Source organism: Barbatula barbatula (assembly GCF_947034865.1).
Source record: "Barbatula barbatula genome assembly, chromosome: 18".
Taxonomy (NCBI): Eukaryota; Metazoa; Chordata; class Actinopteri; order Cypriniformes; family Nemacheilidae; genus Barbatula; species Barbatula barbatula.
The window spans coordinates 340,574-353,073 of record NC_136781.1 but is presented as its reverse complement, the minus strand read 5'-3'; the positions used below and the strand labels follow the sequence as shown (position 1 = coordinate 353,073).

General features: G+C 42.5%; 3 protein-coding genes across 4 annotated transcripts in view; 1 reads left to right on the top strand and 2 right to left on the bottom strand.

The window, feature by feature from the left end:
* Window positions 1–30, bottom strand: part of evc (EvC ciliary complex subunit 1) — a 9,672-nt gene extending 9,642 nt beyond the window's left edge. Inside the window, exon 1 of the mRNA XM_079480190.1 lies at window positions 1–30. This exon is cut by the window's left edge and continues 531 nt beyond it. The gene's annotated coding sequence lies outside the window, so the exon portion shown is untranslated.
* Window positions 1–10,775, top strand: part of LOC306907803 (limbin-like) — a 10,976-nt gene extending 201 nt beyond the window's left edge. The window contains exons 1-22 of the mRNA XM_079480189.1: window positions 1–121; window positions 193–284; window positions 514–561; window positions 1,338–1,518; window positions 1,778–1,878; window positions 2,019–2,087; window positions 2,360–2,473; window positions 2,621–2,766; window positions 3,125–3,449; window positions 3,534–3,773; window positions 3,851–3,999; window positions 4,094–4,238; window positions 4,309–4,470; window positions 4,567–4,802; window positions 7,185–7,344; window positions 7,476–7,577; window positions 7,673–7,885; window positions 8,057–8,241; window positions 9,520–9,598; window positions 9,678–9,817; window positions 9,891–9,980; window positions 10,113–10,775. The exon at window positions 1–121 is cut by the window's left edge and continues 201 nt beyond it. Coding sequence (XP_079336315.1) covers window positions 1–121; window positions 193–284; window positions 514–561; window positions 1,338–1,518; window positions 1,778–1,878; window positions 2,019–2,087; window positions 2,360–2,473; window positions 2,621–2,766; window positions 3,125–3,449; window positions 3,534–3,773; window positions 3,851–3,999; window positions 4,094–4,238; window positions 4,309–4,470; window positions 4,567–4,802; window positions 7,185–7,344; window positions 7,476–7,577; window positions 7,673–7,885; window positions 8,057–8,241; window positions 9,520–9,598; window positions 9,678–9,817; window positions 9,891–9,980; window positions 10,113–10,461 — 3,447 coding nt within the window. The 3' untranslated portion in view covers window positions 10,462–10,775. The remainder of the gene's footprint in view (window positions 122–192; window positions 285–513; window positions 562–1,337; window positions 1,519–1,777; window positions 1,879–2,018; window positions 2,088–2,359; window positions 2,474–2,620; window positions 2,767–3,124; window positions 3,450–3,533; window positions 3,774–3,850; window positions 4,000–4,093; window positions 4,239–4,308; window positions 4,471–4,566; window positions 4,803–7,184; window positions 7,345–7,475; window positions 7,578–7,672; window positions 7,886–8,056; window positions 8,242–9,519; window positions 9,599–9,677; window positions 9,818–9,890; window positions 9,981–10,112) is intronic.
* Window positions 10,776–12,313: 1,538 nt separating this feature from the next.
* The window catches only part of LOC306908027 (uncharacterized protein), a 4,080-nt gene continuing 3,893 nt past the window's right edge, over window positions 12,314–12,500 (bottom strand). The window contains exon 6 of one of the 2 annotated variants that reach the window (XM_079480607.1): window positions 12,314–12,500. This exon is cut by the window's right edge and continues 923 nt beyond it. The gene's annotated coding sequence lies outside the window, so the exon portion shown is untranslated. The other variant, XM_079480608.1, reaches the window with a different exon arrangement.

The window sequence follows — 12,500 nt, the reverse complement described above, 5'->3', positions numbered from 1 at the left end:
GCGTTCCTGTTTGTCGCGCGACCTGAAGATGCTGCGCATGTTTACGCGCGCGTGCACAACAGACCGACAACATCCGACCCGGATCAGGACGAAGATGTCGCGACCGTCCAGTGCAAGAAAGGTTTCAAAGATGTCAATATAAATCATAGTTGTATAATAATATAAGTGATTGACATTATGGTGTGTTTTCAGAGACGAACAGTGTCTCCTCTCAGGTCCGCGTCTCATCTGTGGCGCCTGCGGGCTCCTGGAGGCACAGAACCACGCGACACACTTTCTCTCGGGTAAACCATCAGATCTGTCATCTGAAAACGACTTTTCATTATTGATACAATAATTGTGTTTATGGAGGAAAGCCGAGAGATTCTTATACATGAAATATCAGTATCTTCAATGACACAACAACAGACTCTTGAAACAATATTTACTAGAGAAATGTTTGAAGGTTAATGCCTGTGATGTCATGTGTCACATTACCCATGATTCCAGTGTCATAACTGTGTTTACATTTAGAAGGCAGTGAAGCCAGCGTTTGGACTCACCTTCCACAAGTGTGCTCAGGTGTGTGTGTGTGTGTGTGTGTGTGTGTGTGTGTGTGTGTGTGTTCTGATCCTGCATCACATTAGACATGAATCTTGTGAAAACATCACATGACCGTGAAGGTCGTTGCATCTGTTTGACATCTAGAATCTCGTCGGTTTAGTCATTACACACGGGGCTAGTTGTCACACTTAAACTGCGGTTAATATTTCTCAAGGCACATACCTGAAAGTCTCCGTTACAGAAAGAATATTAAACATTAATCCACTGCTACTGTTATTGGCTTCTTTTGTATTATAAACAGAAAGACGGTTGGGAGGAATTCACCCCAAAAGCTAATTTATCAGCCATATTGGTATCGGCCGACAAATGATCATTTTTGTCATCAGTATTGGAATTATCAGACAATATATCAGTTATCGGCCGCAAATATACATATCAGTGCATCCCTACATAAAGGCCATTGCACAATGAGTCCAACATTTCCGCAAGTTAAAACGTAAATACAAGCTCACATTGTGTCATACACATTTACACACTGCCTCCGATATTTCCGTCTGTCATGAAGAAATTGGGACTGGGTTATATTTTTGGTGTTTTTTGCATCCACGGCAAACATTATGAGAGGCGTTTTGACATCATAGACACCGTAACAAACGAACGCCTATGTGCAAAGGCCTTGACTGAGAATCTTGTGTTCACAGCTCTGTATAGGACAGAAGAAGATGTCACGTTACATGTGCCGATTGTTCCGTTGTGAGTCTTCGTGTGTATTATATTTATGATATGTGTCACAGGTGGAAACAGGAAGAGGATTGCCACAGGTCAGAGTGATGTTAGTGGTCAGAAATCCTGCCGAGGGAAGTGACCTATCACAGCTCTGCATCCGCGACAACGTCTATGATGTCACACTCCTGCAGACCAATGGGAGTGTACAGGAGAGAGGATACCAGACCTTCCAAACAGACTCACTGCCGGGTACACTGATACACACACAGATACACACGTCTGTCTGAGGACACAATCAGATTGATCTGTTTTACACGTTAGAAACCGACTTCTGTCTGATCGGATGAGCCGTGTTAAAGGTCATTATGAAAAGAAACATTTGTTTTATGGCGGTAGTGATTCTTCATCATCTTGTTTAACATGATATTTTCTCTTCTCTAACCCTTTAGTGTTTGTTGGCTCTAGGTCACATACTCATTGCTTTGTGTGTGTGTGTGTGTGTGTGTAGCTGGCTCAGAGTATGTGGTTGTGTACAGATTGAGTGTTCAAGGAAACAGAAAGCAGCTTTTGACTCTTCCAGCGTTTTTGACTTTCTCCAATGCCACTCAGGTAAACCTCTCTCTCTCTCTCTCTCTCTGATGCTCATCTCTCCCAGTGCATGCTGGGAGATGTTGGTGTTCCATTCATTCCTGTTTTCCTTTGGCTAAGTAAAGTGAATGTTTTGTGTGTGTTTTTGTGTTTGACTTCAGAATGACATTCATCTGTTTGGTCCTGTGGTGGCTCATTTCACTCTGAAGATAATACATGCGGCTCATCAGGTAAACACAGACTGAACTATATTCAACTGCTACATGACACATTTGATATTAAACAGATCAAATCCCTGAAACACACGTGCATGTTATCAAAGAAAAGAGGAGTTAGAAGTTTAAAGACAAACATGATTTGACTGATTTATGGGTGAGAACCAGTAAGATGTCTGAACTTGATTGTCATATTTTCAAACACAAACACAAAACGTTATTGTTTCCTAGTTTCTTTGTAAGATCTGCTAAATGTAATGTAAACACGTATGTGTGTGTGTTTTCAGGATGGTGCTGTGCTCTTTCTGAGTTTTATTGCTTCATTTCTCCTGATGGTTTTGCTGCTGTCTGTCAGTGTTGCCATCGTCAACTTCCTCCTGCACAAATCCACTCAACACAGAGTCAGTTTACTACACTGTCATGTGTGTCTGTGTGTGTCTGTGTGTGTGTGTGTAACTAGTTAAAGTCACTTAACTGTTTGTTAGAATTGTTTAGACTGTTGTTGTGGTTTTATTGTGATGAGCTTCCTCAACGTTCTCACTTTCTAGACGAGAAGCTTCTGTGAAGAGACGGGGCCATACCAAGGGATATGTGACATCACTGAGTCAGCCAATCAGGAAGCAGCGTTTGAGGATAAGTTTGTGGACATTATAATGTTGGAGGACCCACAAAACATGATTGATGCGCTTGACAGGTGTGTGATACTCATCCACTGAGTCCTGATTAACAGAGAACAGCATTTATTCTCTGTCTCTCTCTCTCTCTCTCTCTCTCTCTCTCTCTCTCTCTCTCTCTGTCTCTCTCTCTGTCTCTCTCTCTCTGTCTCTCTCTGTCTCTCTCTGTCTCTCTCTCTGTCTCTCTCTCTGTCTCTCTCTCTGTCTCTCTCTCTCTCTCTCTCTCTCTCTCTCTGTCTCTCTCTCTGTCTCTCTCTCTCTCTCTCTCTCTCTCTCTGTCTCTCTCTCTGTCCCTGTCTCTCTTTCTCTGTCTCTCTCTCTGTCTCTCTCTCTCTCTGTCTCTCTCTCTGTCTCTCTCTCTCTCTCTCTCTCTCTCAGTTTGAACATTTCGACTAGGTTGCGCAGTATGGTTGTGGTTGAGCACACACGGGTGCAGATGTATGAAGGGCTGTTGGTGGTGTTGCTGCGTAGTGTTGGGTCAGCGGGGCGTCTCAGCCCGCAGGCGGAGCAGCGTGTTTTGGGAGTCGTGCACGGGCAGATCGTGGGCATGGAGGGAAAAGTGCAGGAGGAGCACGTGGCTCGTATGGAAGGGCTCGCTGCCCGCTGTAATCTAGAGACACAAGAGGAAATGGAATCACAACAACGTGCCCACGCGTCAGAAAGATCAAATACGGAGCGATTGTTTCAGCAAGCACAGCACCAGGTAACACATTTGTGCATCAGCCTCATGGAGTGGGCCGCGTGTGGATGCGCTGCTCTGATCGTGTGCTGTGTTGTGTCACGTCAGGACACGGCGGAGGTTCGAGCTCTGTTGGAGAAGCTTCATAAGGAAGAGCAGCGCTGTCTGCAGAGGCGGCTGATGGCCATACACGAACACGCATCTGCGCAGGCACAGAGACAGCAGGCGCTGCGGCGTAGATTTGAGCTGCACAAAATCTTCGGCGAGGAGCTGCAGGAGGCCACGATAACGGGAGAACTGCAGAAGAATACAGCTAACAAACTCCTGCTACAGTACTACGGCTGTCAGGTGATTACCCAGCATGCTTCACTCTAACGCTGATTTTATGTGTTATGTACATACGTGTCATGTGTCTCTGGCTCCAGGAGAGTTTGGAGGAGGTGCTTGATGTCCTTCTGGCCAATCAGAGAGCTCTGCTGGCAGAGCGACACACACAGCGGCGTTTCCTCGTTCAGAGTTTCCAGAATCTTCAAGCTGTTATAAATGACACATTCAGCAGCACACAAACGGACGGGTATCTACATCATACTACATGATATATGGTTGAGAAGTATATCATATAATTGTACTAAACACCAGTTCTCTCTCTAATCACTGTGTGTGTGTAGAGCGTGTGGTGTGTTTAAGCAGTGTCCTGATGTTCAGTCTGAAGATTCTCGTGTGAAACAGGATTTATATGACAGCGTGAGCCGCGAGTGCAGAGCCATCCGCTGTGACATCATCAAGAGGAGACGACGGCTCTTGTCAGAGATGGTGTGTGTGTGTCAGAGCTGTGTTAAGCGTGTTGTGTGAGGTGTTAATGTTTGTGTGTGTGTGTGTGTAGGTGTGTGGACACAGGCGTCAGCTGCAGGGTTTGTGTGAAGTCTCTGAGATCACAGTGAGTCAGTATCTGCAGAAGTGGACTAAACTGCTGCTGACTCAAAGCACTGAACTCTCAGAACTCATTCATCAGCTGGACAAACAAACTGCAGCCAGTATACAACAGGTACACACACAACACTTCATTCACAACATCATGCTTTTATGTGCGTCACATGTGATTTATAAGGTCCAGTTTGTCTCTCTCTCTCTGTGTGAGCAGGTGACTGTAGGTTTGCTTCAGGAGTCATTAGCTCAGTTGAAGGCTCGTGTCTCTGCGGTGTGTCCAGGAGCTGCACGCTTCCTCCCGCTGACGGACGCTCGTCACGAGAAACTGCAGAGTCTGAGTGAAGCTGATGTGTGTGACCTGCAGTCCGCTCGGAGCTGCATCCAACACATCAAACTACAGGAACTACAACAGCAGAGAAACATTAGAGACGCCTTCAGAGAATACTGCAGGTCTGACTGACACACACACACAGAGCTTATTCTAGTTAACTCACATTAACATTTGGAAGACGTTTCTGTTCGTTGAAATCAAATCAAATATTGATATAAAAATGTCTCAAAAATAACCTGAAATAAATGTAAAGAACTGAAATTATGATAATAAACAGAAATATAGCATATATAGCAACATCAAAAATGTATTGCTAAAAACTTTAACTAAAATTAACATAAAAATCTAAAAATAAAGGCTTATTTAAAATATTGATTAAACTAAATAAAGCTCAAATTAAAACTATAATACCTGTCACACACACTAGGGGTGGAGCGGGAAACAAAATCCACAGTTCAGTTTGTATCACGGCTCGGTTGCGGTTTTTGGATCGATTCAGCTCTTTTAACACTTATATACAGCCTTATAATCCACCATTTACAGTATTTAAAAAAATAAGGTATCTTTAACGTTATGTCATCAAAAATATGAAAGAACAAGGCAGCTTGACTTGAGGCATAAACACACTGTGACGCCGGTGTCCTGAACTGACCGCTTTTATTATTTTATATTGTTGTCTGAGGTTTTCATATGTCATTTGCGTGGTTTTTACATTTGAAAACATCAAAATAAATTAATAATTTTTTTGAGGCCGTTTCGACAAAAGCTCTGTTTTATGGGCGTGCCGCATAGAAAGCATGGAAGTAAACGCCCACTGCTGTGATTGGATAGCAGTTTGTGTAGTTAACTTATTTGGAGTCTTCTGTTAATTTAGTTAGTCAGGTAACTTTAGGCTACACATTATCAGGACATATCAAGCCATCTCTTACAAAGCAATAGTGACGCATAGGATAAATATGTTTTACTTACATAAGATTGCTGCGTCAGATCCAATATTGACTGCATAGCACTGCTTTTTCATTTTAGTCACTCCACAAATCCAGCGCATTGTTCACAAAGGAAACTGTGGTGAAATAAAGCGGACAAATGATCAATGTTTCACCCACGTGAGCAGGAACATACTTAAAAATAAACTTCAACCGCACTTTCCTAATATCAGAATCCGAAGGAATCGACTGTGTTCTTGCACAACCAGGCGCTACACGATGTTGTATTTTTGTTGCTTGGTCGATCTTAATAAAAATAACAGTGAAAGAAGTCCTAAATTTTGCACATATGACACGGGCTAGCCACTCTCAAGAGCCCTTCACTAAAGTGACCGGGTTGCCAGATCTTCACAGAAAAATAAGACAAGACAAAAATAAACCTTAAAATCAAAAGCTCGGGTTAAAAGTGATGTCATTGTAAAAAGTGAGATTCTGATACAGCAAGAGGGGAGATGTAGTTCATTTCAACAGGCTTTTCATTTATTTGTAAAAAATTAGAAGGTTTACAGCTGTTGGCCTTAAATTGAATTCAATGTTATTTATATAGCTTTTAGGTGCTACGTATGAGAAAGCTCGACCCCCTTTGGTGGATTTAGTTATTCTAGGTGTTATCAAAAGAGTTTTGAGATCTTAGAGAGCGTGATGGGTTGTAGTGTGATAGAAGCTCTGTTAGGTAGGTAGGGGCTAAACCCTTTAAGGCTTTATAAGTGATTAAAAGAACTTTAAAGTCAATACGATACTTAACGTGTAGCCAGTGAAGGGTTGATAACATTGAACAAAAACACTTATTTCTCCAATTAAAAGAAAAGGCTTTATTGTTACTGCCGTGATCTGCTGTTGAAGTTGCTCTTTCCTTCCCCACAGATCTGAACATTACACTTTTTGTTCATTGTCACATTTCATTCTAATTGTGGGAAACGCAATACATTTAGTTGAAGTGGTAGGGAAAAAGAGGCAGGATGTTGCGGGCCGAAACAAAAGCCTGAGAGTGTTAGTCAATGCATTGAAGAAAACGGCGACCATGGATGTTGTTTGTCAGATTCTCCCAACAGGCGACCAGATTTCTTTTAGTAAGCCCCACCCGCGACTCGTGATGTTTTTACGAGACTTGACAGAAAAGAAGCACAAAGTCATGTATTATAGGCGAACATGGCAACTAACGTTCAACTCTGTCTGCCAAATGGAAAAAAAGCATGTGCATGTGCCCTGCGCATGACTGGACCGAACAATACACACGTGTCTCAAACCGCAACAAGAGAATTAAACTGTACTAACACAGTCTATACCCTCAGACACATGTTTCAGACACTGCAACACTCACACGTACATAACACACAAAATACACACACACCTGTCACTCAAAACACAAACACTAAACACACACAATCTATATCATTTTAAACACACAGACACAATACACCCTAGGCACTCTGACACACACACACACATACAGTCAAACACACACTCCACATAAATACACAGTGAAAGCATTTATTCATTATTTGTGTGTGTCAGTTGTGTGTGTGCGTCTCAGCGCTCTCTCTCTCATGAGCACTGGCTGCGTGTTCAGCTGGAGTGCGTGAAGGCTGCGTGCTGTCTGGATCATTGTCTCGTGCTGCCACGTGATAACCCCGCCGTGACCCTCGCTGACCCCGCCGTGACCTCAGAGATGCCGGTGAGTGATGATCCAGTTTGTGAGGCTCCATGAGCCGCCGTTGCTTTGAGAAACTGTTCCGTTGGAGTGAACCGAGTTGACGTGGCTCTCTCTCAACCGCTCTGGTCAAAATCTCTGTCGTTCATCTGCAGAGGAGGTCAGAGGTCATGGAGCCGAAACACCTTCAGAGGAGCATGCGGGAGAGAATGCAGCTGTTGCAGCACACAGAGACGGAGAATGACGCGCTACAGAGGGTAAGAACACATCTGTGGAGATGTAAGAAAATAACATCACATTGACCCGTCACATCATCAGTCGAGCATCAAAACCACGTGTGTGTGTGTGTCAGGAGTGGAAGGAAGCGTGTGTGTTTCAGGAGCAGCAGATGCATGTGTGTCAGGAGCGCGTGGCTGCGTTCGCGGCTGCGCTGCAGTGGGAACACGCAGAGAAAACAGCTAAAGTGACAGAGACGCACTCAGCTCTGCTCAAACTACACACACTCATCACGCAAGAGCTGCACAACTCCAGTGATGTCACACACATCGTACACACACACTGTCTGGTGAGTACACATCTGTCACCAAGCTACTGAAATAGCAACTGTCAAGTGAAACTCCGGTGCCTTCACGCTTGTGTCTGGTTTATCAGAGATGATCATGAGCTGGATGTGTTTCTGACCGTTTCAAATGAGATTCAAGCAGTTGTTGTATTTAGACAGTCTCTGTGTGTCAAGGCTTTAGAAGAGGCGGAGCTTCAGCTTCAGGAGGAGGAGCTGGCTTGGGAGAAGTGTTTGGAGGGGCGGGGCTCTGATGATGATGATGATGATGTGTTTGGAGTGGACAGTGACCGTAGAATCTCAGATCTCCTACAGGAGGCGCTGTACAAGCGTCACCACATCACTCAGAGATTGACTGACAGGTGAGCGTGTTGTGTTGTTGAACTAACTGACCATCTTCAATAGGGCTTGGAAATCGATTAATCGTTATTTTTCAAATGCGGTCGATTCTCAAAAGCTGTGAATCAAATTTTTTCTTTCATATTACTGCAAGCACTGAATATTTATTAACGTGAATGTTATTGCTTCTACTATCCACTAGATGTCACATTTCTTTATAAAGTGGGTGGATGTGACAGCAGGGAGCCAATCTTTCAGTCATTGCTTCATTAAAGGCAGGGTGGGCGATCCTGTTTAGAGACATTTTATGTCATGTTGGTTGGAAATGTCTTTACATCCTGATAGCAATCAAAAAGAATAGAGGTCAGATCATATTTTTATAGCTATACATCATCTGTGAAAGTTTGCCCAATCAGAACGTTCTGGCCGAACGCGGTGACTGTGTGATGTTCAGCCGATTTATTTATCATACCACTGCGCATCCTGTTCACGCAGACATCATACGTCATCAGCGCTGCAGCGCGCTCACGGCCGAGTGTCAATGTAGAGAGAATGGCGGACTTTCATCAATAATCAAACTTTCCTGCGGAACCGATAACAATTAAATCTAAAAAATTCAAGTCAGTTTTTAAAAAGCAGAGACGAAAAAACGTCTGGATCATGAAATAGGAAAACCTGGAATTAACATCGGTTCGTCTTTACACGATAGAAAGATGCAGCTCCCTGCCGGAGGGTCTGAAAGACAATACCATGGTTGCTCTCTTTCTTTTGAACAGGCATGTTCATGCTTCCAGAAGAATTTCATGGATTTACTTTGTAATTCGGGTGAGATTATAATTTCAGTGCTAGCAGGCTAAACTTGGAACCTCTCCAAATCACCCACCTTTAACACGGATGTGGGTGTGACCTGGAATTTAACATCACCTTCACATAAAAGACAAATTCATACGATTGCAGCCTCTCTTTACAGCTAATTCCGTGCAATTTTGTTAGTTCTATTGTATCTTAAATGTAAAACAACCTGTTCTGTTTCAATATACCTAAGTGTGTTCAAAGTTTAATATACAGGTTTGTGGCTCTTCATTTCGTTTTTAATTCACCATTGCAATATGATGTTTACTGATCTTTTTTAGAAATATCTATGGGATTTGTATTAGATCTATAATCATTGATCGGATCGAGAGCTTGTGAATGACACCCGCTCCTGTTCTTCATGATCAACGGATGTCCGTGTCACAAGTGTATCGATAGGTTGTTGTGTTGTTGCTCGTCGCATCTCACGTGTGTCTGTGTGTTATCAGAGCGTTGAGAAGAAATCAAACTGTAGAGTATCAGAGAGATGAAATCCAACTGAAGAGACTGAACACGTTCTGTCAACAGGTCAGCCTCTCTCTCTTTCTCTCACGTCCGTCTCTCTCTTTATCTGGACTTTTGCATTACGTCGCATTGTGTGTGTTAGGATCTGGACTTGTCATCAGTGTTGGTCAGTCAGGCTCAGATCACTGTTCCTGATCTCCATGAGGTCCTGCGTCTTTTGCTGCCTACAGTACCTGAAGGAGAACTGCTGTCACTCATAGATGCACTGCAACCCAAAGCAGGGTAAAACACACACACACACACACTCAGCATGGCACAGTTACATGTATGTATGTAAAGTGTTGTGTGTTTGTAGGAGTGATTCAGGAGCCTGCGTTTCTCTGGCAGACCGACTGAGACGTGATCTGTCTCGCCCTCCTCATCACAGAGACAGAGAGAGAGACAGGTCAGTCATGTTCAGAGCCCTGTTTACACCCAATGCGGTTTTTAATTCAAAGCTTTCTCTTTTCTTCAACGTTTACACCGGCTGTTACTTTAATGAGTTTCAGATCCGTCCCTTGTGTTTTGTGTTCCTCAGGCTTATAAAGAAACGTCAGAAGCTTGGTGTCAAGCTCTTCTCTGGTGTCAGTAGCTCTGAAGATGTTCCTGAGACACTCAAACAGGTCCAGGAGTTTCCTCAGACTCCATCTTTCACTCTACAGCCAGAGCTGCAGATCACAGAGGAGGTGGCTGATGTAAATGAGGGGGCGTGGCCGAATAAAGACACACCCCGTGAGGAGGGTCACATCTCTACAGATCCACTGTTTATTTTCCGCTGCTCTTCACCAGCGTTCCACGAGCACACGCAAACAACACGCGCACACAGAAAGAAACGAAACTATCTGAACTTTAAGAAGAACAGCGTCGCTGCACAACAACAGACGTGACGGCTTCACTCCACAAAGACTGCCTGTAGTTTTTACTCCTTCAGTGATTTTAAATGCAGAATTGCGATGCATGTTTTTTTCACACAGCTGTTAGCACACACACACACACACACACACACACACGCAGCTGTTTAAATTACACACTGTATACATGAATCAATTGTAATACATTTGTTCACAGCAGTATTTCCTAGTAATGTCCAGATGGTTTGACATCAGTTGGTCAAATTTGTTGTGGTTTAATGGATTTAAAGTATTACAAACAGTTAAAGGATTGACATTACTGTAAATGCATAAAAGATGTATTCCCCAAACAGAGTCTTGTGCAATGTCGTAAGGTTATATCGGTTAATATAGATGTAACTATATCAAAATCTCACTGTTCAATAATAATCGGTATAAAGTCTGCAGTGAGACTCAAATTTGACAGCTCATTGAAATAATGCTTCATTCCTCCTGAAGAGTGATGAAATGTAAAGCTATTGTTTCATGTATACTTCCATGCCTTTGGTACGTCATAGAATAAAGCAAAGAAGCTGTGAAAAGAGAGGAATTATTGCTTTTCCTACAAATATATTCTAAAATGGCCTGGACACATTACATCGTTGGATTATTGTGATATTTCAAACTAATTAGTTTCTTTAATTACTAGCACACATGTATCCAATCCTGTCATCAGTCATTCGGCCGATTTAAACGGAGATAAGGGTTCACTGTGCTGTTTGGATCATTGTGGGCTCCACACTGAGCATTGAGAAAGCAAAGGCTGAGGAGCTCAGAAAGAAAATAATAGACAAGCATGGTAAAGCTAAAGCTACAGTGATGTTCCTGTCACAACAGTTGCAGATATTATTAAGATGTTTAAGGTCCATGAAACTGTAGCCGAACTCATAGTGAGAATGATAGAAAAAGAACCAAGGATTCCTGCCAAACACATACAAGATGAAGTCCAAGATGAAGGTACATCAGTTTTTGATCACACCATCTGTCGCTTTTTGAGCAAAAACATAAAGACGAAGATAAACATAAAAATGAATCTGTGCAGGAAACCAATGACATCTCAAGACTATCAAGTCTGTCTGGAGCCAAACGTACTGCCCAGTGTCAGAAAGCTCTGTAGAAGGTCATGAGTCCTCCAACTGGTTTCAAAACACACAGCTAGAAGTCAAGTCAGCGTTATTTATAATGCGTTTTTAAAAAATGTCATTGTTACAAAGCAGCTGTTGACTATACGCAAAACATATAGAGTTATACAAGAAAAAACAAAAAAGCAGAAGACAGACAGACACACGCAAGGCTAAATAAAAAAGGTAAATTATAGATTTAAGATTATCATTAATAATCTAATGGCAGTTGAAATTTTGTAGTGAAGACGCGTCGAGACGCCACGGCTTTCTTTTTCCAGCTCTATCATCTCAGCTCAAAGAATGGATAAGAACAAAACATTGGAGTGTTGTGAAGTGGCCTTCTATGAGTCCTGATCTGAAGCTTGGGTCCATCACACCTGAGACAGCTGGAGCAGAGGCCCAAACTACCTGTAACAGGTGCAGAAGTCTCATCGAGAGCCAAAGAAAACCTTTGCTCGCAGTGATCGCCTCTAAAGGTTGTGCAGCATATTAGGGGTCCCATCATTTGTCTCCATGACATTTTCATTTGTTTTATTTTTTACAATATTATGTTGAATAAAAAATCAAAAGCAACGTCTAATTTCTAGAAGATTCCTCATCTGTAAGTCGCTTTGGATAAAAGCGTTTGCTAAATGACTGAATGTAAATGTAATATATGGAATAAACAACTGTGCAATCTTTGTTTTTTGTGGCGGGGTACCAACAAATTTGAGCACGTCATTGAAAATTCTTGCCAAAAATCTTTTTTTATTGAAGACTTAAGACTGCTGAGGATATTTGTCATGTGAATTTAAGCGTGGGATGAAAATGGTAAACGTTGCTGGTTTAAACCTTCATTCTGTAAGCAAAATAACTTTTCTGTGGAAAGTGGACATTAAACATGCAATCCAACGTATGTGTGTCTGTGTGGCT